We start from the raw sequence: 26,009 nt of genomic DNA on the forward strand, positions 1-26,009 counted from the left end.
AGAGAGAGAGAGAGAGAGAGAGAGAGAGAGAGAGAGAGAGAGAGAGAGAGAGAGAGAGAGAGAGAGAGAAAGAAAGAAAGAAAGATTTTTAACGTCTATGTCAGGCCGAAATCGGCCTATGAGACAAATCAAATGTACATGGTGTGTATGTCATCCGTCTATCGGAAAGACAAATGAAACAAAACTGACACAAAACTGAACTGAATGTAGGTAGTGGAGTATCTGAGGAGGGATGGAGCTCTATCTCTAGGGGTATATGCATGTCTATATGCTCAAGGTAGTACAATCATGAGAATGCATCAAGCTATCTAGCTCCATCCTGTACTAATGGGGGGATGTAAGATGTGGTACATGGGCGGGTCTGGTGCCAAGGCTACCCGGATGAAAGCTGTCGGGTCGGCCCTCATCTGAGCCACTCGCTCCTCAGTGGCACGGCGCTCCCGGGCTCGGATCTCCTCGATCTGTCGGTGGTGGGAGCTCGCGCCCCTGTAGCCTGTGACTCGTGGTCGTCGTCTAGCTCGGCTCACCTCCGCCTGTGGGAGTATCACTCCCCTCTGAGTGTCTGGTGAGGGAGGGGCGGCAATCCTCTGAAAGAAGTCTGTGAGCTGTGACTGTCTCCCCTCTGTCTGTGTAGCTGTGTGTGGTTGTAGTAGTGTGTCCCGATGGCTCTGTATCTCTAGTAAGAAACGTCCGAGCTGTCTCTGATCTCGAGAGTCCATGATCTCTCGGAGAGTGGGCTGTCCTCTGAATAAGGCCTCATACCTGCCTCTGACCTCAGTGTATGCTCTGCATCTACATACAAAGTGCTCCTCACTCTCCACCTCCTCTGTGCAGGCTCTGCAGACTCGCTCCTCCCTGGGAACACCAGTATGTCTCCCGATCTCAATCTCTAACTTGTGTGAAGCCACTCTCAGCTGACCAATCGCCACCCGTGAGCTGTGGCATATATGTGTCCATGTAGCGTGGTCTCTGTATGAACCCCCCAGACAATATGGTGAGAAACTGGTCTCTGTAATCTGACATCCTCGTCCCCAAGCCAGGTGACTCCCAGACTCTCCTAGTGTATAGCTGCCACAGATCCTGTCTCAATACCAAGTTCCTCTCACTGCGAGAGAGGTGAACATATGGTGAGTGGGGGTCGTACTTGAATGGTGGTAGGCTCTCCATGTCAAGACCGTGTCCCTCAAACCATGCTCTGACCTGTGAGTACCATGCTCTCTCATGCCCACTCTCTGATAGCTGTATAGCTGCCTCAAATGCTCTACGAGTAAGTCTGTCAGGAGGTAGCTCTCTCATCCTCTGGATGAAGCAGACTGTCTGGAATAGTGCCTCTACAACCATAGGTGGTGTGGCGAGCTCGGCTCTAATAATGTCATGTGGCACTGTCTTCTTGCTGCGGAGCAAGCGTGAGATCATACATACCTGTGGCCTCTCAAGCTGTGTCCACTGGTCAGCTGTCAATCCTGGTGCCCATACTGCCGCCGAGTACATCAAGGCCGGGGTGACTAAGGTGTCGAAAAGCCACCGCTTCGTGCGGGGCTCCTGAAAGTGTGCCTGGTGGCATCTCTGCTCTAGCATGGCCAGAGCTGCATATCCTCGGGTGAGCCTGTCAGCAGCAGCCTGCCTCATAGTGAAGAGTCCTGGTAGGCTGGTGAATGTGATGCCAAGGTAGACATAGGAGGTGACTACATCAACCTGTCCTCCTGCTGCTGTGAAGGTGGCAGCGCTCCTCACTGCACTGGATGTGTGAAAGATCATAACCTTGGTTTTGCCAAGGTTCACAGTCAACCCCCTGTGTGTGCTGAATTCGTCCAAGGCCTCAAGATGGCGTTGCAAGCCCTCGGGTGACTCTGAAATCAACACAATATCATCAGCATATAACATGATGTGGACTGGAGTACCTGCCAAGTCGCTTCCCTCTCCTCCTGCTCGCAGTATGTAGTCGGAGATCTCGTCGATGTAGAGCCCAAAGAGTGTCGGGGAGAGTGGGCATCCTTGCTTAACACCAATGGTGCTAGCAATGGTCTCTGAAAAACCGCCTGGGCAACGAACTCGACCCGTCACCCTCTCGTAGAGAGCATATATGGCCCAAATCATCTCTGTTGGTACCCCAATGCTGTGAAGGCGCTGGAAGAGTCTCTCGCGTGGGACTGTGTCAAAGGCCTTGCGGAAATCCACAAAGCAGCAGTAAAGCCTCTTCTTCCGCGCCTTTGCCCCATCAATGAGGCAGCGCAGAACGAAGATGTGATCAGTGGTGGAGAAAGCTCGTCTGAAACCTGCCTGGCCTGAAGCTCGTAAACCCTCGATCTTTGCGTAGCAGCTGAGCTGTGCCTCAAGTACTGCTCCATATAGCTTGGCCATCGTGTGGCCAATCATGATAGTCCTGTAGTTCCTTGGGTCCAGGGTGTCGCCAGATTTGTGGATAGGCACTATGGTGTGCTGTGTCCACTCCTCTGGGAAGCCCTCCCCTATAGCCCGGTTGAAGACATGTGCAATCAACGGGGCTATAGTGGAGGCCGCATAAATGATGTGCTCACTCTGTAATCCAGTATGGTCAGCTGATCGTCTGTGCTGCATGCGGCGTATGGCCCTCTCTACCATCTCTGCTGTAAAGAAGGAGGAGCACGTGGGGCGTGGCTCGTGTGGCTGTGGGATAGGAGGCTGCCCTGGCACCTCATAAAGTCGCTCTGCATAATCATGCCATATCTGTGGATCCTCAATAGCTGTAGTCGGACGTGGCTCGCGCAGGTTGCGCCATGCCGTCGCGCTATCCATGCTCATGAATAGGCGGTATAGCTCAAGCTCCTGTGCCTCTTCGAATGCTCGCCGCTTTTGGCGTGTCAGCGTCTTCATATGCCGTCTGGCCTCTCTCTCTGTGATCTCTCCTAAGGCTCGCCGTGCACGGAGGCGTCGGTATAGCTCTCCCAGGGGGGGGAGTGCGTCCTGTGTGAGTGGTGTGTGGAAAAGAGCTAATAGCTGAAGTTCTGAGGCATAGTCCCAGGGGGGGGAGTGCGTCCTGTGTGAGTGGTGTGTGGAAAAGAGCTAATAGCTGAAGTGTGGAGAACGGAAGAGATATGTGATGTGAGAACTGAGAGTGGTGTGGATGGGTGGAGGAGGCATAGGCCATGCTCGACCTCGGCCGAGTAAAGAGAGGCTAGCTCATGTGTGAAATGGATGGTGGTGTGTGGAGTGTGTGCTGTGGAGTTGTGTGGGATGGTATCTCCGGTGATGGAGAAAGAGAGGTATGTGTGGTCGGCTCCGATGGGTATGGGTGGAATGGTGAAGGATGTGATAAGGTGTGTAGCCTCCCTGGGTCCCTGAATATAGTCGACTGTACTCCCCCCTCCCTCTGCAACTCCATGTGGCATACAAGTCAGGCCCCCTGAGGTGGGCCACTGGACCATCCTGTTATAAATAACGAGACGGTGCTGGGAGCCAAGTCGAAGTAGATGTCGTCCGTAGGCTGTGACTGGAGCTCTGTTTGCTGTATCTCTCATAGTAGCCTCCTCATCTAGAGTGTAGTGCCTCTGGGTCCTCGTGGTCATATGCCTCACACTGCTCACTGCGCGTACGAGCATTGAAGTCTCCCATAAGGAAGACTTCACCCAGTGTGGAGTACTCCATAATCTCCTCCGTGAGGCATGCGTACGGTGACTCCTGCTCAATAGGGGCGAATCTGGAGCCCGTGGGAGCAAAGTAGCAAAGGGCAATGTAGACGATCCTGTCTCGTGAGAGCTCGAGGCGAATCCACATGTAGCGGGCCTGTGGGTCCCGGGCAACAATCTGTAGTCTGCTGTGAAGCCCCTGTCTAAAGAGTATGGCCACTCCTCCTGAGCCGCGAGTGGTGTGCTGGCGCATACATCCCCGATGTAGAGACTCCCACTGGAATCCATGTATCCGTGGTAACCCTCTCTCTGGGCTCTCGTGTGTCTCTGTAAGTAGAATGATGTCTCGACCTCTCATCACCTCCTCAAGTCTCTCTGGGTGTGTCCATAGGTCTCCATTGCAATTCCAAACCGTGACATGAATCTCCTCGTGTGTCCCACAGGCCGCGAGTCCCTATGCGATGGTCTTGCCATCAATGATAACCCTACCATCTCGATATACTGCCTTCTTCCCTTCTTTGCGGGCTTGGTGGACTCTAGGCATGCACGCGTGACGGTGATCTTGTTGCATCTTTGTGAGGTCATCATCAAGATAAATCGGGGGGCCTTCTAGCCCTCTCAAGATGACCCTCTTTCGGAGGAAAGAAGTTCGAGACTCCTCGGAGGCGAATTGGAGGATGAGAGCTCTTTTCTTTGGATCTTTGCCGGCTCTCCAAACTTTGGAGAAAGGGATCTCTTCTTCCTTGTATCCCACTTTCTTGCATAAAGCTTTCCCATCGCTCTCGGGTGTAGACCCTTCTTCTTCTTTGATGCCGGTCACTCGCACATTGAGACTGCGAGCTTGTCGCATCTTCTCCTCCTCGATGGTTGTGTGTACGATGAGTACCTCATCTTTTTGGGCTTCCTCTCTTGCTACCTTCTTGATGTTCTTTTTGACCACTTCGACCCATCCTTCTTTGGTGGCCTCTAATTTGTCCTCAATGCTTGCGGTGAGGGCTTTGGTGATCTCCTCCTTGAGGGATTCCTTAGCCTCCTCTTTAATCTCTCCTTCCTCGGGGGTGAGGGATGTGATGGAAGCATGAAGGAGATCGATTTGTGCCTTCATCTCTTCTTGCTCTTTCCTCCATCTCTCCCTCTCCTTCTCGTTCTCCCGTTCCCTTCTCTCCTTTTCCTCTTTGAGATTTTGGATTTCCGCTCTCATGTCCTCCTTCTCTTCGTTCCATAGCTTGATGAAGGTGGCTTTCTCCTCCTCCCATCTCTCTCTCTCCATCCGCCATTCTTTCATGTCCTTCTCCAATTGTGCAAGCCTCTTGTTCGTGAGCATGAAGGTTGTCTTCATTGTCGATGTCGGCGTCTTGATGATGGGGGAAGACATGGTTGTCTTCGTAACTACCCTCTCTTCATATTGTGAAGAAGAGAGGAGAAGGGGAAGAGAGGGAGTACGTGTGTGTATGCGTGTATGTGTGTAGTGTGTGTGTGGGTATGTATCCGTGTGTGTGTGTGTGTGTGCGAGAGAGAGAGAGAGAGAGAGAGAGAGAGAGAGAGAGAGAGAGAGAGAGAGAGAGAGAGAGAGAGAGACGACATGCGACACGGAGTGGCGGAATTCCACCCGAGAGAGAGAGAGAGAGAGAGAGAGAGAGAGAGAGAGAGAGAGGTTGAGATTCTATTTCCTACTCATCGATTTCAGATCGATCAGCAAGCTGCAGAGTCGTTAGGCAAACCTGAAAAAGAGAAGCATGGTAGCATCTCCAAGAACAAGAGTGGGTCACATGGAAACATCAAGCCCATGTTCAATCTATCGTTGGCAGAACAAAAAGAGACAGGCCGGGAAACTCACATACGAACCAAGCTAGACGTGGGCTCAGAACCACTGCCCCCTGCACTATCTAAGCTCATCAAAAAGTCTGATCAAGGTGCCAGGGTACTAAACAGCAATGCAAGATCTGAGATAAAGGGTTTAAGGTCCTACAGAAAGCAGTCAAATGCTATCCCTCAAGGTAAAACAGACACCGATAATAAAGCTGGCAAGGATGATTGGACCGAACTCTTGGCTTCCCCAAATGTAGATGCTGGTACTTCTCCAGGTCTTGCAAGTAGTGTGGGGAGCTCTGATTCAGGCCATACTGGCTACTCAAAAAAACGACTCCCTAAATCTACTCCAAACTCTAAACAGAGTGGACACCACGAACAACGTGAGGATATTCTGCGAGGAAACTTCTCAAGGGGGTCAGATATGACTCTAAAGATCAGTCCTTCCGTCAGCTCCTCAAATATTGCTATAGTTGACTCTCAAAGTGCATTTTTTCCAGGAAGATTTGGAGATGAAACTCTTAAACGGCGGTTGGAAAATGATTTGGCTGGGCTGGAGGGTGGAGAGGCAGTAGCAGAAGATTCACAAGTTTCAATTTCTAAGGTCACAGAAACTAATGGTAATGTTCCATACACAGCTAGAAGACACTTAGATTCTGAAAGTTTACCCAATGTTGTAGAAGGTGGTGATAGAGATGATGGAGTTAATAAATTGAGAGTTCGACAACAGCAATTGGACTCCTCTGACGTAGTGAGACCATCCAGCCCAGCCTCTGAATGTGATCAGTTTTCTGATGATAAACGTGATGAATATGAGGGGACTATTCAGGTGACTCATGGAGCCACTCTTGAAAGACCATATCTAGAGGGGATCCTTGCACTTGAAAACAAAAATAACTTTCCTCAGAATGACTTCGGTGGAAAGGATCAAAGTGCAGTATTAGATAGTCCCCTTGCTGTTGACAGCAGAGAGTTGGCAGCAGAGCTTGAGGTTGGTGAGTTGGAAGAGTTGCCAGAGGCTCAGACTTTACCTGCTTCGTTACAAGTAGAGGAAGAAGACAGTTATGAGAGCAATTCCATGACTGATGAAGATTCTGATGGCGGGACAGAGTCTGAAGATTATGAAGAGATTGAGAGGCAAAAATCAGCTCACAAGAAGAGGATAGCTAGAAGAAAGGAGCTGACTGCTGCTAGAGCAGCAGAAGCACAAGCAGCAATACGAGAGCGAAAGCTACTTGTGGAGAAACTTGAAAAAGAGGTCACATCTCTTCAGCGAGTTCTTGCCGAGCGTGAAGAGCAACAGGGCAGAGAGGCAAGTTTTTTTACCAATGCCCCTCATTTTCTGTATTTTTCGAGAGCATCAATGTGTTCTTGGTCTGCTCTTATTCAGTTTTATTAGCTTTTGTAATCTTACATTGGGGATGTTGAATACATTGCAGGCTGCAGAGTTGCGCACGAGTATTGCAGAAGTCATGCAGGCACTAGAAGCAGAAAAGAAACTCCATAGCTCCACAAGGATGAAGGCACTGTCTGTAGAATCTCAGCTAGAGGTTAGCTGAGCTTCTTAGTGATATTATTTGCGAAGCCATGATAGTTGACACTGCGCTGTTTAAATCGATTGCTATTGTTCACATGTTTTACAATGACCCTGCCTAACACATTGCTTGTATCTAGCTCTCTGACACTCCGCACGCTTCGTCGTAGGAAATTTTTAAAATGCATCATGGTTTGCGACCATGTCATCAGGTTGTGAATCTTGACGTTTGAAAGGTTCATGCTACTCATGTCTAGCTTTGCTGCACGCAGAATGAAAATGCTGATCTTGCTAAGTCTCTTGGAGCGTTACAGTGGGAACTTGAGGAGGAGGTACTCGGCTGTTCCATCTGTGTTATCTTTTACTGTTGCTTCGATAACATGTTTATAAGTTTATGTTTGTGGCCTGAAGGTTTTCAGGTCGGAACCTGGAGATTTAGATAGCATTAGGTCCCTCCTCTGTCCTTCCCTCTCTTGTCATTTTACATTTGCCCTGCCTGTGTCTTAGGTGTATTATAATAGAAATTTCGTTGCCAGAATGATTCAAGTCACATTTGAGTGTGAATAACTTTGGCTCATAGAGTCAGTCACTTCCCTATGCTGTTAATGTTGAAGGCCAAGCTTGTGCCACATTATTGGAATGAGAGGTTTCAATCAGTTGTGACACTCCTCTTTATGAAAAACTTTTAGGGTGCTTTTCTAATGGTCGATATGTACAACCTGTCTAAACCATAAAATGCTTGCCTATCTTCAGCCTATTTAAGGACACTTGCACCGCTATATTTATATAATCACACAATACTCATTTTTGGTGTTTGTAATTTGTCTCGTATTGGTACGTCTTTTGTAAGTGCCACCCTAGCTTCCATAGCCAATTTGACTACATTTAGACCATCATCTAGCTTGTCAATTATAATTGATCCCACCAAAGGGACATAAGATATTTCCTTCATCAATATTGGGTTCTTTCCTTGTAACCTCTTTTTGTATGGTTAGTTAATGTTTCATTCAATGGTGGAGTTTGGAGTTCTAGAAGGCTGCATGGTTTTAACTTTTCTTCTCCTTCTCGTTCTCCTCTTCTTAGAAGATTCTAAAGAGTTGGCATCTAAAGATGGATTTTTTAGATTTCATAACTCTTATTGGGCTCTATTCTATGCTTTAGTGGATACCCTTAGGGATGTAACCTTCTCTTCTTCTGAAGTAGGCACTGAGGCTAAGGCTTGCACCAAGTTTAGATTAGCTTTGAGAGGGTTGTCCTCCTTGGGTCTATGTGGGTAGCTCGGGGGGTGCACTATCCAGAACCCCCTATATAACATGCGTTCATGTGGTAATAAAAAAACCCCCTTTTTAACATGTTTGAATGAAGAAAATGACCCCTTATTTTAGGAAATCTCTCCAAAATGGAATATAAAAACCCCTTTTGTTAAATTTTCCTAAAATGTTTGTATTTAAAAATCCCTCTTGAACTCATGTGGTACACTAAGATGATTACATAGTGGACCGCCCCCCGAGGTGGGTAGTTGTGGCTCAAATGGATAATATGGCATTTCCCACAACATCGTTGAGCCATCAGCCACATGTTTTTCTTATTGTAGGGACATTCTCTCATCCAATGATTTCCCCACATTTGAAACAATCATCGCTCTCTTGAGGGATTTGAGATTGAGATCTTTCCAGCAATGGAGGTCTAACCCTCAAGATATTTAATATCATGAGTGGTAATTGCCCCTCATTAGCATACTCATAATAGCTATAGTCTCGGCGTAATATCCTGGTAAATAGGCACATTTGTACTCTCCCTTGTAGTAACTAAATAACTATAAGCACTAGATTCCTAAGTTTGATAGCCTTTTCATACGGGGTAACATTGACATATCTTAGGGATGTAGCCCCAAGAAGTGGTGGTTGGGCCCCTTAAATTGACGTTGACTAAGAAGTGCCCCCCATATTGATTGTTCTCCTCGCCCTTGGACAAGTGGAGGGTTGGCCTTCCCCAGTGCACATGCTCTACCTAAACACCTAATTTCTACATACATCACACTAGAGCATACCACTAGCACCTTGAGCAACATTCGTACATGTTCATCCGTTAGATAAAATGTCACGTGACACATCCCAACCCTATGTGTCTGTGGACAAGCTACACCACAACAGGGTTCAGTCAGTCCGATCAAGTTAGATTAGCAGTGATCTGGCACTTTTTGTGAGTCTATTTGTACACCGTGCATGCCCAATCACTTAGTATAGATGCATATCCTCCGGTTGCACACAGCATGATCATCGGAATTCCCATCAGAATCCATTAGCATCAGTTAGGGGAATTTTCTAGTGCATTTAGCCTATTTTCCTATTTATTGGGATTTTCACTTATTATTTTTAAGTGACTTTCCAACAAAAGTAGGTAGGGCAATTTTGCTAAGTTAATATATAAGCAAACCCAAGTTAGCACTTTTTGGCAGAAGAGGCAGCAGGAGCTTCCCGGTCAACAGGCAACTTCTCAGCAGTATCCCCCAACACCCCCAGCGTTTGGATCTCCATCCTCGCCGGGCAAGTCCCCATCTCTGGCGTTTTCCCTCTTTGCAGTTACCGCCGGCAGCATCAGGTTCCGAGCATCTCCCCCCTTGCATGATCGCCCGTAGTACCTCTTCAGCAGCGTTTCCATCACAAAAACGCTAGGCTAAAACCTCAGCTTTTCCCAGCGTTTTCAGCCCTAATTGCTAACGCTAGCCCTGATGCACACTTCAGCGTTTTTTCCAAGCATTGGCCACTTGCAGATCTCAGCGATTTTCAGCCAAGTAAAGACGCAGCAACAGCAGTACAAAAACGCAGATTTCAGCCTTGCAGAAACACAGGTTTTCAGCAGTAGAACAGTAGCAGATCAACCCCCATTCGGTTGCAGAAGTACCCCCAAGTCTAGCCCAAGAAAACGCAGCCAAAACAGTCATTTTCAGCCACCGAAACAGTCCCCGAATTCAGCGATTAGAAGCCTACAGATTTCAGCCATCGAGTCGTCGTCGTCATCACCGTCGTTGTCATCGGCATAGTCCCATTGCATCAGTCCTTTGCATACCCATTGTACACCTTTGTGCAATCAAAGAATAGACCACTTTCGCCGACAAGAGTGGAGCCTTCGGAGGAGGGTTTTACAACCTCTCGGTGTCGTATCTCTTCTCTCTCCTTCTCTCAGTCTCATTCACTTGCACACACAATATCCACTCACTTTGTTCGTGACCACAACACTCTACAAGACGGAAAGCTCTCTCTTTCCCTAAGAACTAAAAGGAACCTTGAGCAATAAAGATCACGAATCTTGAGAAAATACAACATTCATTCCGTTGCACCTAACATTGGTATCAGAGCTTTGGAAGTGTTCTGCATTACTCAAGGGAAGAACCACAAGAACCACAAGATTTTTTTTTTTGCTTGTGATCGCACGAACCCAAGTTTACTTGGGCGTGGCGATTCATAATCGTGTTTTGTTGAAGAGTGACAGGAATCCCAAGAAAGAAGGGCTTGTCCAGTCTCCCCTTGTGTCTCTTTTCACTCATTGAGAGCGGACCGTGCACATAGCGGCCGGCCAATGGACGTGAGGTGGGAAAAAGCAACCTTGGTGTGAGCGCAAGGCCGCCAAGGGGTGCGCCCGCAGAAAAGGGTAGAACTCGGGTGAAGAGAAGATCCTTCTCCAACGCGATTTGCAAGCAAACGGAAACCTCAAGAACCCAGTTTCTCGTGGACTTAAGAACCAAAGACCCTAGTGCATGGTCGTCACCCGAAGCGGCATGGATACTTCGCATTCAGGTGATGAGCATGAGAGATGCGACGAAGGATTCTCCCCACCAGGAGATTTTTCCAACCCTTCCCCTTCGCCATCTACGCCACGAGTTGTCCTCACTCACTCCTATGGAGATGATGGTCAAATCGATATTGGACATGATGGCACAACAACAAGAAACGAATAGAGTTGCATTGGCACAACTCGCAAGCAAAGCAGAAGCACAAGAAGCCAACGACCGCGAGCGCGATGACAATCGCCTTGCTCAAGAACGTGAGCGCATTGCTCTTGTCGCAAAACAAGAAGAAAATCGGCTTGCTTTCGAACGCGAGCGCGATGAACGAGAAGCTCAAAGAGAGATTCTCCATAAAGAATTTCTTTCCCACATGCTAGCCTCGAACCGATCCACCCAAAGATCGTGGAAGTTCGTCAAGTGGCGCAAGCCACGACGTGGATTCCAACCATCCAGTTACAGAAAAGTTGATCTTCAGTAAGTATGACGGTAAGATGGATGCTACTGTTATTCATTCTTGGTTGCATCAATTTAATGCTTATTTTGCGACAACTAAGAAGACAAGCAATAGCAAAGTTTTGACGGCAGCTATGTACCTTGCCGGTGATGCCATTAATTGGTACCACGCATGGCAAGAGGCACAGCTAGCCGCACACCTAGAGGCAGTCGACGATTTCACGCCCCTCTGTTTTAGTTGGGCTGATTTCCAAGACAAGCTCAAGGCACGGTTTATACCACCTCAGTATCTCGCACGGTTGAAAGACGATTGGTGCGCTCTCAAGCAAAATGGTATGCCGGTTATGTCTTTTTCTGATCGTGTTTTGCAACTAGGTACCCAATTACGCATGTCAGATGATGAACGCAAAGAGGCATTTCTCTTTGGATTGGACGAGTATATCAAGTACGATGTCGAGGTATTCGATCCAATCGATCTCAACAAGGCGGTAGCGATTGCTCTCGCACAGGAGATGAAGCACAACAAGGGAAAGCCTAAGGAGAACAAGACTTCCACAAGTACCTCGCAGACTTCTCAGAACTCACAGAACGGTAAGAATGATAACTCTTCTAACCAATCTTCCAACAGTATCTCAACAAAGAATTCTTCCAATGAATCTAAGGGTAAGGCTAACACAACTACTAAACCTAAGCTTACTCCAGATGAAAAGGTAGCATAAGGAATTGTAGGAGGTTACATCACGTCGGAAGAACAAAGCACTTATTCTAAAGAAGGTCGTTGTTTTCATTGTCACATTAAGGGTCACATAAAACGAACATGTCCTAAGCTTGAATCAAATGACTCTAAAGAACCCACAACACCCACTACATCTGTCAATGCAATGAATGATAACACGATTGTGCCCACAGTTTCTCAGGACCCTCCTATTGATGATTCTCTCATTAAATGTTATGGTCGTACGTCGGGGCACCGATTTGTCATATTGTTTGACCCAGGTAGTATGCATGATGTGATCAGTTCCTCTCTTGTTGAGAGAGCCTGCCTCGAAGTTAGTCCGAGATCTCCTATCGAGGTCTCTGACTTTCGTCCTGGTACGAACTCTCTCGTCACCGAGGAATGCGTTGATGTGTTATTTGCAATTAAACATACTGCCTTCACTAGAAGATTGGTTGTTTCTCCTCTCTCAGGATGTGATATGATTTTGGGCATTCGATGGTTTCGTGATAATGACGCTCTCATGGATTTTCTGACTAACACTATAACTCTCAATGCCAAAAGTGATTCTCCTATTGTCATTCATGGAGAGGACATTGCTCATTCTCCATCTCTCATTGCTACTATGCAGGACAAGATTTACAGGATTCAAGAGAAGGAGACTCTCTCAGTCTCTTCTTCTCCACAGCATGATACACAGGATTTGCATGATTGTGTGAAGCATGATGATTTGAAGGATAATGATTTGCATGATGATTTGGATGACAATGACAAGCATGATGATTTGCATGTTGATGATGTGATTGTTCACAAGGATGATGTGTTAGTGGATGCTTTTTCTAGCAAAGCTAACCTCGTTGCAGATTCGATCAATCACGAAGAACCGATCTTGGCTCTCGAGCCTTGGTCCAAAGAACTATCACAGGAAGTATTATGTGTTCGCATGATTGATACGCACGCATTGTTCGAGTGTTTCATTCGTGAAGGTTTCCTGTATTTTAGTCAGCATCGTTATGTGATCCCTTTTGCTAGGCATGACATATTGTATGTTGAGCACGTTTCTCTCATGGATGAGCACGAATGTATGTGGATTGTTCATGAAAAGTTGAAAAGTTTGTATGTAAGGAAGTCACATTCCATGTCGCTTCCTTGGCATGACACAGTTTCCCAAAGAGCAGATGATAGTATGAGCACCACGCATGGGCATTTCCATTGTGATTTGCCACAGTTGATTGATTTTGATCAAAGAGAAAAGATTCGACCTCATTGTTTGCATGGGTTTGATGAACGGGTTGTCACTTCGTCTTTATGTTCATCTACATTGCATACACAGTCTTTAGAGAAGACAATATTTTTTTCCTTCACTTTACATGGAATGGGTATGTTCATGGTTTTGTGTTGGAGATGGTTTCAAGAATTTTCAGCCATGAAGATTCTTGAAGACGAAAGAAGCAGGACTCTAGATGAAGTTGACGCAAAAAAGGAGATTCCAACGACTTTGTGTCACTTTCGGCGCGGCCCAAAGAAGCAAGCGTTGCTGACCTTTATGAAGTTCAAGTACCGCTCGACCCACACAGCAGAGTGGGCCGGCGAAGAGTCCCTTCCAGGATTTCGGATGCTGTTGGCGATCTCCCTCGACGCCATACAGTTCGGTACGAGTACCTCACTTTGAAAAGGAGGGGATGTCACGTGACACATCCCAACCCTATGTGTCCATGGACAAGCTACACCACAGCAGGGTTCAGTCAGTCCGATCAAGTTAGATTAGCAGTGATCTGACACTTTTGTGAGTCTATTCGTAGATCGTGCATGCCCAATCATTTAGTATAGATGCATATCCTCCTGTTGTACACAGCATGATCATCGGAATTCCCATCAGAATCCATTAGCATCAGCTAGGGGAATTTTCCAGTGCATTTAGCCTATTTTCCTATTTATTGGGATTTTCACTTATTATTTTTAAGCGACTTTCCAACAAAAGTAGGTAGGGCAATTTTGCTAAGTTAATATATAAGCAAACCCAAGTTAGCACTTTCTGGCAGAAGAGGCAGCAGGAGCTTCCCGCTCAACAGGCAACTTCTCAACAGTACCCCCCAGCACCCCCAACGTTTGGATCTCCATCCTCGCCGGGCAAGTCCCCATCTCTGGCGTTTTCCCTCTTTGCAGTTACCGCTGGCAGCATCAGGTTCGCAGCATCTCCCCCCTTGCATGATCGCCCGTAGTACCTCTTCAACAGCGTTTCCATCACAAAAACGCTAGGCTAAAACCTCAGCGTTTCCCAGCGTTTTCAGCCCTAACTGCTAACGCTAGCCCTGATGCACACTTCAGTGTTTATTCCAAGCATTGGCCACTTGCAGATCTCAGCGATTTTCAGCCAAGTAAAAACACAGCAACAGCAGTACAAAAATGCAGATTTCAGCCTTGTAGAAACACAGGTTTTCAGCAGTAGAACAGTAGCAGATCAACCCCCATTTGGTTGCAGAAGTACCCCCAAAGTTTAGCCCAAGAAAACGCAGCCAAAACAGTCATTTTCAACCATCGAAACAGTCCCCGAATTCAGCGATTAGAAGCCTACAGATTTCAGCCATCGAGTCGTCGTCGTCATCACCGTCGTTGTCATCGGCATAGTCCCATTGCATCAGTCCTTTGCATACCCATTGTACACCTTTGTGCAATCAAAGAATAGACCACTTTCGCCGACAAGAGTGGAGCCTTCGGAGGAGGGTTTTACAACCTCTCGGTGTCGTATCTCTTCTCTCTCCTTCTCTCAGTCTCATTCACTTGCACACACAATATCCACTCACTTTGTTCGTGACCACAACACTCTACAAGACGGAAAGCTCTCTCTTTCCCTAAGAACTAAAAGGAACCTTGAGCAATAAAGATCACGAATCTTGAGAAAATACAACATTCATTCCGTTGCACCTAACATAAAATTTTTATTGTTTTTGTATGTCTTTTACTATTTTTTTGTACAATGTTGAGATCAAAGTTTTATTTGTAGAGAAATTTTTGAAAAGATTTAAACCAAAAAAATTGAATTTGTAGTATTCCGTCTCCCATTCATAAAAAAATTGAGGAGCAGAGGGCTCACTAGCATAAACATAAAGCTCACACTTGAGAGGGTAGAAACATTTGTGATTATGTCTTTTATACACCCATCCGGGCATATCCTTGTACAATATGGCATCTAAGTTATCGACATTCACATGGCGCACCATCACTCCCCTATCAAAGTAGATTGTAGTGGAGTGGAAATAGTAGCGGGTTTTTGTACAAGCTCTCCATTAGTGAGATCTTTTCCTATAATCATATCAAACCAATCGAGCTGCCAATTGCATTGGATCTTGCTTGTTGATCTGCTTGGGAGACACAAAAGATTTATTCATGTTACGTGTAGGCTCACTTTGGCTATGAGAATTCCTATGGAAAAATCTCCCCCAAGGTTCCATGACTTCATAGACAGTACAATGCCTTTATCATACTCAACCAAATGATTGCCTTTGTCTTCAACGACTGGCAGTATGAGAGAGAAAGTAAGGCCTCCTCCTCCCATCTTTATGACATTGATATGGGATACTCTCTAAGGTTCATCCTACCTTACTACTTTAGTAGAGGCTTTGGAGGGTACTTTTGATCTAAAAGCCAATATGATACCACATCTTTTTTTTTTTTTTTTTTTTGCGAAAGTCACAAGGGTGAGTGGATTATATTGATAGATCCAAAAAATTACATATTCCTGCCATACTCATGCCATACTCATGACGAGCCATGACCACTTCAACGGATCATAGATACATCGGCTGATGGGGGAGCCACCCCACGACCATGGATGAGCCCATAATTTCACATTTGCACATCTGTCATTGCGGCGCCAAGGGTCCTGTTCCACTCCTCTGAGTTCCTTTGCTTTCCAATGGCAACGATTGTTGGAATTAGGGTTGCAGGAAAACACACATAGTTTGGAGAAGATGAAGGAAGCTCAAGGCACACAATAGAGAGTGTATTACTTAGTGTGCAATGGAAAGATAAGATAGCCCTAGAGTGATGGGCGTATATACAATGCACGGGGAAAAAACCTCCTAGTGAGGGAAAAAATGCCCCGACGGTCCTCAATGTGTTCACACACATGACTACCACATGTGTATGGTAACAAATCCCCCCTGGGAGTGATGGGGTGAACGAGAGCTGGCACATTGAGTATAGGAAAGTGCCTTGCCTTGAGGACACGATCAGTCCACAAAGGGGAGCAAGCCCAAAGATTTGCAGAAAGATTCGAACTTCTCATGAGACAATGGCTTTGTGAAAAGATCTAGAAGGTTGTCCTGTGTTGGCACATAAACCAAGCTGATCTCTCATGCTGAGAGTCTCTCCCTGACATAGTGATATGCACCTCAATGTGCTTTGTGCGAGCATGAAAAACTGGGTTCCTCGCAACTGCCAATGCGCTCTGACTATCAGTGTAGATGATTTGGCAGTGTCCTGTCCAACACCCAAATCAGCCAATAAGGCGTCTGAGCCATACACACTCAACCATAGCTGTGAAACTACCCTGTACTCAGCCTCACAACTAGAAGTTGCCACAGTAGGTTGCTTCTTGCTCAACCATGAAATGCATGAAGTGCCGAGCATGAAACAAAAACTACTCGTGGACACTCACATGCCAAAACAACCAACCCAATTTGAGTCCGAAAAAGCATGTAAATCTAGCAGCAATGATCCTCCCTTGGGATAAAACAACCCAAGATGTAAAGTGCCACTCAAGTAGCGAAAGATCCGCTTGACAACCTGCATGAGGAGTAAGTTTTTAGTGTGGACCTCTACCTATGATTTTTCCTGTTTCTTTTGGCTTTAATCATCAATATGGTTCTGTGCCAAAATACAGGTTGTGATCTTTACAAAATACCCTATTGTGTTTAGATAATGCAATAGTCTCTCCAAGATCTCTCTGAGATCTTCAACCTTAAGTAGATGTAGAGACCTTTCTGCAAGGCAAATGTTGATGTCTAGCTGGGTTGTCTTCATGCATTTGTAAGGAGACTGCACAAGCACGTACATAGGCCTGCCCAGATTCATACTCATCAAAGAACTGTTACTATATTCCTCCTCTCTTTGCTGAAGTGCAATTTTTTTTGCACGAAGGCGTCGTTCATAGTTTGAGCAGTTTTGGCTGTGAACACGAACCCAGTCTTTTCTTTTGTTAGCTTTTGACTTGAAAAAATTATGAGTAATATTGATTCTTGCTCTCTACGCTTTTTAGCATCTTAGCTTTGTGTTTACGGTTGTCACTTCATCAAATTCTGAGGAAAGGGCTCAATTCATGCATACTCTTTTTGGTCAGATGTCTCAAGTTTTGAAAGCTCGAAGAATGATTGAGGTCAAAGAGGCAGTGAAAACAGGTACACAATTTTGACATTAAGCTTTGTAATGAGAAGTTTTCATGGCCACTATTCGATTTCACGTAGTCAACGGTCGCATGTTGTCAAGTTTTGGAAGGTTGTATTTCAATGTGTGGTCGATTCTGGAATGCTTCATTCCAGGTCTTTAAGAAACTGCTCGTTTGTCTTGTCTCTGTTGTCACTAGTGTCTGAGGGGCTAGGAATTATCTCATGTCCTTGGTGTGAAGGATTTTTTAAGTTGGTTTTTTAAAAGAAATAGACGAATTTCTGCTTTGCCTGTTTTCTTTGTTTATTTTATTTTCATAATGTTAATTTTCACAAAGGTACAATGTGGAGTCGTCTTATCCTTCAATTATAAATTGTCTCTCTTCATAGACAGATGTATGGCTCTTGGTTGTGTGTTTTAGACTTTTGGACCCCTATGTAAACATTGAAACACATGCAATTAGTCATTTCTTGGTTACTATTTGCAGATCTTGAGAGGAGGCTTGCTAATGTTCATGGTGATACTTGTTCTTCGCCTTCACAACAGGGTGGAGATGTAAGCTTGGATTAAAGCATGTAGTTTTTTATCTAGTATTCAGGACGTAAGTAGACACTGTGTTTGTTTGACAGGTGAAGTCTAGGGATGAAGACCAGTCATTTGAGGAAGAGCAATCAGATCTGTGGAAGAAAATTCAGCAATTCCAAATTCAGGTGTGTTCTGTGTTTAGTTGCTTTTCACTTCCTGTTATCAACCAATCAAGAAATTTTTAGCATTAAGACTGACAAATAATCTTCTCTTAGAGCTTAGCAATATGCACTTTACATATAACTCAATGAAGACCTTTTTCTTGTAACACCTAATTGGCACTGTGGGCAGCTCTTAGGGATAACTCATAATGAACCAAACCTACCTATTTGTAAAGGGATTGCCAAAGCCTCTCAAAGAGAAGCCCTTCGTCACACTATGCAAAGTAGTAAATGCCCAACTTGTGAGGGAGATAGACAAGATATAGTGTTCTTCATTTGAGGTGGTTCATGTGCACAAGAGGATGTAGATAGGTTTCTTTGAGTTGTGTTGTTAGAGGAGTAGTTTGTTACGGGCTTGGACACTCCAAGCGAGAAATCAATAGCAACACACGAACAAAGACTGCAAAATCACCTAACTTGAATATAGAAAGAGAGAGCAAAGGAGAGTCGACACGGCACGGAGTAGTTCTGAGCCAAGACACGCTTGCCCCAAAGACTCGTGCCCCTTTCGGGATTTCTTTATTATTACTCTTTGCAAAGTACAACTCCCGAGAGTCCAAATCTCTCCGAGACTTTGCGTCCAGATGCTCTCTGAGGAGCGGCCCTCTCGGCACTTATAAATGCCCAAAAGCAGAGCCCCAGAAGGGTCATCTTCTGGCTAAGTTATATGCATCTATACTTGAGCGTCAGCTTAGCCAGTGGGCAAAGAGAGAGGGTATCAGAGGTTAGGGACATACATGGTTTAGGAGGGGTACTCTACATTGGAATATGATTGGATCATATACTCACACTCAAAGCCATAATGAGGAGGCTAGAGCGCATGGGAGTTGGATCTATTGTTGCTTTGTGGATTTTCGCAAGGTGTTTGACGCAGTCCCTAGAGCGAGATTGACGCGTAGGCTATATCAGTTGGGAGTCCCCAGTGACCTTACATGGGGGATCATGGCACTGTATGAGATAGTGATAGGCAAACTACGCACGGTAGATGGCTTATCAATGATCGTTCACTTCACCATTGATTCATTGAAGTGAAACAGGGACGCCCACTTTCACCTACTCTTTGTGGTATGTATGTTGGCATCGCATGAGATAGTGACAGGCAGAGTACACACAACAAATGGCTTATTAGAGGTGGTTCACTTCACCATTGGAGTGAAATAGGGATGCTCACTTTCAATTACTCTTTTTGGTAAGTACGTTGATAAGGTGTCAGAGTACATTGACAGAGAGGTAGATAGAGGAGCACATCTATTAGGTACTTAGATACCCCTATTGTTATATGCGAATGACATTGTGCTCATAGCTGACTCACCACCTGGGCTGCAGAAGCAGCTTGATGCAATACGAACGTTTGCACATGACAGAGACTTGTTGGCAAATCTTGGCAAGACCAAGGCAATGATATTTAACACTATAGCGCAGTGGGTGAGGTGTTCTCATGTTGGGTAGGAAGTAGTGGAGTCCTACACATGTTTGGGAGTGTAGTTTAGAATGCTGTCCTTCTCCATTTGTTTATTTAGAGAGGGTTTTGGTCCTCTTGCTAGAGTGATGGAAAACATTGAATTGAAGTGAGTCTGAGGATAAGAAATCAAGAGAGAAAAGCTTGGTGAGAGAGAGAGAGAGAGAGAGCTTGTGCTTTGTTTTCCACAAATCCTACTACTTTAAGTTGACATGGTACTGTGTATACAATGCCATGATCTTCATTTGATATGTCTAAATATGTCCTTAGCTTTTAGATCGTATTAATGCTTTGATTCAATCTTGCTCTATTGTGTGCATTCTTGTCATTTATGTATGTGTGTTTGTGTCATTTGAAGATTCACAAGAGTATATATCCTTGGAGAAGAAGAGAGAGAGAGAGAGAGAGAGAGAGAGAGAGAGAGAGAGAGAGAGAGAGAGAGAGAGAGAGAGAGTTAGTTGCTAAATGGACTATTTTCTTATTTTTTAGAGTAATTTTCTTTTTATAGAAATTAGGATATTTAAATGTGTGCACTTGAACCACAAGGATCGGAATTGTAGATCTACTAAAATTATTAAAAGCCATCAGGAACAGACAACTCTGATGTGTCATATGATGGGTGACATTAAGCATTGCCAAGGGTTGTACCATTAGTTCGGTAGGAGAGACTGGGAAACGGATATATTTCTGACGCGTCATGAGATGGGTGATGGGAGCATTGGAAAGGGAATATTCCTTTGGTCTGGCAAGGAATCCAAATTGGAAAAAGGAATACGGGTAAAGACGCAAGCACAAGAATAAAGATGGGTTCTGAGAAGCTTTTTAAGTGTTTTCCGGGAAAAGCAGATGCTTTCCCGCGAGGAATTTGTGTTTGCATTGTATCTATGCCTGAGAATTGCATCCGGGGATGCTTGGAATGTGACATCAATTTCAGCTCACTCAGTTTTGCTGAGTTTTTGTCAAGGTTTACAATTTTCTAAAAAAGTGACCGGCCGCCCACTTAATAAGTGGGCAGCCCTCTTTAATAAAACCAAGGCCTCTAAAAAAACATCCATACTGGCATCTCACGGCTGAAAAAAAAAGCCAGCGATCTCTCTCTCTCCTTGTTAGAAAAGCCCATAGCCTCCTACTTCTGGCTGCCCCGATTTCAGCCGCCTCTGCACCAGCTATTCTTGCCGTGTGCGGGAGCCTATAAAAGCAGCCCACTCTCGCTCTCAATCTCCTAGAAATCTCAGCGCTAGTAGCAAGGAGAATTACTCGCAGGAGTCTACAAGTGATCAAGAGACGTCGATACTTGGAGTGCGCTTTCCCGCACTTAGAGTAACAGGTACCAATTGTGAATACGCGGTACGAGTTGTTTCGTGTTTGTGCTTTTGTAGGTACTCTGTAAGGATTCTAGGAACTAATCTTAAACTAAGTACCTAAACTCACGATTAAGACTTCAGAAACTTGAACTTGATTCAGAGATAAGACTTAGAAGACTCTGTGTTTGATTGATGAATTGAAACTGTGATACAAAAGGCTCCTTATATAGGAGATGAACAGGTTCATATGAAAAGGTAACCTTTCACGAAGAGACACATCCTTTAGGCGAATTGACATGTCTTAAGGCGAATAAACACATCCATTCAATGAAGAGCTGCAACCATTGGTTGAAGGGGCATGACTAGTCGTTGAAGGAGTGTGGCTGTTGGTCAAGAGGCATGACTTTAGAGCGAAGGGTTGTGACCATTCAAGAACAGGGGTCTTCCTGGGTTAGTCACACTTCGCATCTGCATCTGTAATGAATCAAGAACAGTGTAGAATGTAATATCAAGTCACAATCGTGACGTTCCCTCCCATTTAAAATAAAAACCCGGGGGTAGTTGTAGAAGCTTTGGGAGAAGGAAATGTATTGTTGTAGTGCTTCTGCATCCAAAGTGTCAAAGGCATTTGTAACTTTGAGCTTTGTCCAAGAAAAGATTGAATCTTTATCTGCTTCTAGTGAAACTATTGGTAAATTGGCTTGAGTTTTTTGTTGAGTGAAGACCACTAGTTGGAAATTTGCACGGTATTCCATTGGTTTATCTGGAATAGTAAAATCCTCCTGAAGAGATGTCGTAGACTGAGATAGAGTAGTATTTGGAGGTACATTCATCTGTAAAGGTTTATCATTGGAATAAGTTGTGTCCAAAGATTCAAATGCAGTGACTAGAGTTGTGCTGCAAGAGTCTGTATCTGTTTTATTCTTTGCACCACTGAAGGTAAGGACTGGTATCTTCAAGTTTGAAAAATTATAATTCACCATAGCATCTGGTATCTGTTTAGAGATAAAGACTTTATTTTGTAAGGGCGGTGTTGAGGCGAATTTTTTTGCCTGGATCGCGACCAAAGACAGGGTTATGTGCTTGTTGGTTCTCACACAAGAACCAAAATCTTTTGAATCTTCAGCTGTTTCAGCGGGTATTAAGGCTTCCAATTGAGAAGGGGAAGGTTGAGGGAGTTGTCGTCTCTTAGACCTATGAAGAATACTCTTGCACAAGGAAAGGATCAATAAATCTTCAACTTGTACCACCATCAGGCAAGAAAGACTTAAATGTAGGGCATGGCTCGCGAGGGGAAACTTGTCCAGCGTCGTGGCGTTCACGACCGAGTACTCGACTAGGATTGGATATAGGTGCCACTAAGTAAGCCCATCTTGGTATTGTTGATTTCTTTTTAAGATGAGATCCTTTGGAAGCTTCATGTTGGTGCTTCTGTTTGTGATGATTCCATAAGAAAAAGGTTACTTAGAACTGTAGCATTTCCAAGAATATTCATGCTGAGACTTTTGCTGCTCGCACGAAGGTACTTTGCGTCTAGTTGTCTTTGAGAAACCATGCTTTGGGTGAGAAAATTTGAGTTCCGAAGCCTTTGGTTTGAGTGGTTCTTCGTGGTCGATCATTGAAGCTTCAAAAGAAGATGGCAGAGAAGCAGCATGAATAGTCCGAGAAGCAGTAGGGTGACTCCATGAAGAGGGTTGCGTTTGCATTTGCTCCAAGCGAGTGTGAATTGATGCGAGGCTCCCGGAAAGTGCTGCCATTTGCTCTTTGAGGACTGCTATCGGGTCCATGGATGGAATAGAGGTGTTGCTATCTTGTGATTCAGTCATGCTGATTGCTCATATAAAGTAATTGTTTCTTGGAATAAGCTCACGAATTGATACTTCGGGAGCACAAACTGCCTCTAGAACGATTTTCGGCTATGGCGAATCTGGAATAATTATGACTTCCGGTTGAGCAAGATAACGTGGAATCACGATCATTTCGTGTGTAGGGAAATTCCCCGGTAAGATTTCGTCGGGAATATCATATGTGTTCGGGAGATACGGAATGGGCACTCAAGTATGGGCGTCTTCTGTTAGGAATTGGATCGAGCTAGCTAGGGTGGATGAAAGAGAAACATGGTGCAAGTGTGTGAGTGTGTGTAAGCAAGGTTATCACTCAAGTGAATTAGGTTCCAAGATAGGATTAGCTTGGACTCATAAACACAATCTTGAGTATTGACTTAGCTTAGCACAAGCTCACCATAGACAAGCATGTAGTGCAAAATGAGTTGTTGTTTATTGATTCAAGAAATGAGCTTTAAGTAGCTCTACAGCCTTGCTCCACAGTATGTGGGATAAATCCACTCTCCTCTCCTTGACTCACACCTTAGGACAAAGCTCACACTTTACAATCCTCCCCTTGAGGTTTGGACTAAGACAAGATACTGAAGATGCATGATCCACACAGGCTAACAAAATCCACATAGGATGGTGATATCCACACAGGAAAATAAAGTCCACAAAGGATGGTGATATCCACACAGGATGGTAAAAATCCACAAAGGATGGTGATGTCCATACAGGATGATAAGCTAGTATCCACACAGGAAAAAGTCCTCCCCTACAAGTAGAGAGTCTGTATCTTCAAAATGGGTCTTCCCAAACGCTACCTTCGTCTTCGTCCTTTTTGTCTTCTACTATGTGAGCTGATCCTTTGCCAGGTCTTTTGCCTCTTCTGTTGTTGCTTTTAACTGCTTCATGGTATGACTTCGTATCCTCCCCTCGAATGAGTACTTCTGTCCCCCTTTTTATGGTACAATCAGGCTTTATTCCATGTGTCATAATGACATGCAACAATATGCTAAAATATCGTATGAAAAGGTTTATGCAAAAATTAATGCTCTCTTCCATCTTGGTCATACTCCGAGAGCCCTAGCATGCGGTGTTTCTCATACAATTTGTCACAAAGTCTTCACACATGGAGAGATCTTAGCAATTTGGAGACTCTCCAATGCCAATGTCTATCCCATTACAAAACATATAATGTCATCCATGTAGACAAATACAATTACATACATTGCAGGAAATTGTTGTGCTTGGCTGCAAGATTTTAATTTGTACTTTGGATTTTCCCTTCAATGTGAAGCTCCTCTTCACTGTCGGTGAAGCTCCTCTTCACAGATAAGCTTTTGATGCTCGAAAGAACTCCTTGAAGCTTGGTAATGCCGCGGTCGGTGAGAACGGCCCCTTTGGCAGCCCTTGGATGCTCGATAAAATTTTGAAGTTTCACCCTCCCTTAAATTGGTTGGAAATGCCTTTTGAAGCGCGATGAGATCCGCCTTCGAATGCCTTTTGGAAAGCCTTGAAAACTTTGGTTTATTTGCCTTGGGGAAGCTCTTGAAGCTTGGTAGGGTCTTTGCTACAGCTTGGTGGGAGCAAGACCTTGATCTTTGAACTTCTTGGGGGTGCTCGGAGGTTTGAGGCTTTGGTGTGCTTGTGACTGGCCACGAAGGGATTTTCTGGCCTGTGGGAATGCGTCCTTGTGAGGGGGTGAGCTTATAAAATTGAAGGCTTTGAGGCTCTTGAAGCCAGCGCTGTGGGAAGGGGGGCCCAACAGGGTCGGGTAAGCCTGGCAAGGCGGGGGCAGGCGGGCATGAACGCCGGGCAGTCGGGCAAGAGCACCGGGCAGCGGGTAGCACCGAAGAGAAAAGCACCTCGCGCGGGTATTGTCTCCAGTGGACCCGCCAGGCTCAAAAAAGCCACTTGAATTGCATTTTCGGATTCGTCCGTATTGCCCAACTTGGGTTGGCCGATTTGAGCTTCGGACCCCACAGCCAATAACGGCCTTTCTAATTTGGGCTAGCCACCAAGCCCCACGGACTTGCTTGTGGAAAGGCTCCGGAAAATAGAATTTTAACCTCAATTCGGCAGGCACAAACTCACACACACACACCTATTTTAAGGAAATTTTGAGGATAGCTTTAATGGAGTTCTCGGGCTCGGTTTGCAGAGCTTGAAGGCTCTACGGAGAGCTTGCGTCGAGTACTTCGAGATGAGGTTAATGTAATTGCGAAAATGGAGAGATTAATTGGAGGTGCAAATCATAGAAAATTGACACAAAAGTGACTTAGAAATGCAACCATTAGATGCTAATCGTCTTCCCTAATCAAACCTATCTAGCCATGAAGGGTAGTGGCCTCTTGGGTGTGCCAAGGACATGCCCACACATAACTAGATTAAGGCCTAATTAGTGAGATGCAACTAGTCATGAAGAATGTTAATGGGCCGTGATAATGAAATGCTAATCGATCTAATGGAGATGCTAATGATTAACACACACTAATGCATAATGAAAATCCTAGCTAGCACACCATGGCTCTGATATCAAATGTTAGGAATTGGATCGAGCTAGCTAGGGTGGATGAAAGAGAAACATGGTGCAAGTGTGTGAGTGTGTGTAAGCAAGGTTATCACTCAAGTGAATTAGGTTCCAAGATAGGATTAGCTTGGACTCATAACACAATCTTGAGTATTGACTTAGCTTAGCACAAGCTCACCATAGACAAGCACGTAGTGCAAAATGAGTTGTTGTTTATTGATTCAAGAAATGAGCTTTAAGTAGCTCTACAGCCTTGCTCCACAGTATGTGGGATAAATCCACTCTCCTCTCCTTGACTCACACCTTAGGACAAAGCTCACACGTTACATCTTCCATGGGGGTGAATAGTACATAGCCAAGAGGGAGACAAGAGGCCATCGCTACAGGAGCAAAAGGGGGGACGGAAATGTTGCAAATCGCTGCCCCGCAAAATTCTCACACTATGGCTGGTTTTGTTTTTGGTTGTTTTAACGTTTTTGCTTATTGACCAATTGAAAGGGTGTGTTCCCACATGGTTTAAGTTTGGGGTTAATTTAGGGGAGGCCAGACACTTGAGTATTAAAAGGCAGCGCAAAAGAAATACCCAGTAGTGTAATGAACCGGCGAAAGAAAGCTTAACCATCAGTGACCGGGCATGAGGCTGACGTTTGGGGGCTTCTTGTGCATGCCACATGAAGGCGACTGCTGCCATATAGAGGCACCACCTTGTCTAAGCCAGTGAAGAGACACTTCAACAACCAACTTTGGAGAAGGGGCAATGCCAATCTGGATGTCCGTTGGGGAAAGGGTGCCACCAAGGTGAAGGGATACTTGCATGACGGAATGGCTCACCCTTCACGTGAAGGGGTGCGAA

General features: G+C 45.2%; 1 protein-coding gene across 1 annotated transcript in view; it reads left to right on the forward strand.

The window, feature by feature from the left end:
- The window catches only part of LOC147449280 (uncharacterized), a 77,470-nt gene that overhangs the window by 16,991 nt on the left and 34,470 nt on the right, over nt 1-26,009 (forward strand). Inside the window, exons 2-7 of the mRNA XM_086521773.1 lie at nt 5,293-6,726; nt 6,854-6,964; nt 7,221-7,280; nt 17,245-17,302; nt 17,776-17,843; nt 17,918-17,998. Of these exons, the coding sequence (XP_086377899.1) occupies nt 5,293-6,726; nt 6,854-6,964; nt 7,221-7,280; nt 17,245-17,302; nt 17,776-17,843; nt 17,918-17,998 (1,812 nt within the window). The remainder of the gene's footprint in view (nt 1-5,292; nt 6,727-6,853; nt 6,965-7,220; nt 7,281-17,244; nt 17,303-17,775; nt 17,844-17,917; nt 17,999-26,009) is intronic.

Source organism: Adiantum capillus-veneris, chromosome 10, assembly GCF_014529385.1.
Source record: "Adiantum capillus-veneris isolate H3 chromosome 10, ASM1452938v2, whole genome shotgun sequence".
Classification (NCBI taxonomy): domain Eukaryota; kingdom Viridiplantae; phylum Streptophyta; class Polypodiopsida; order Polypodiales; family Pteridaceae; genus Adiantum; species Adiantum capillus-veneris.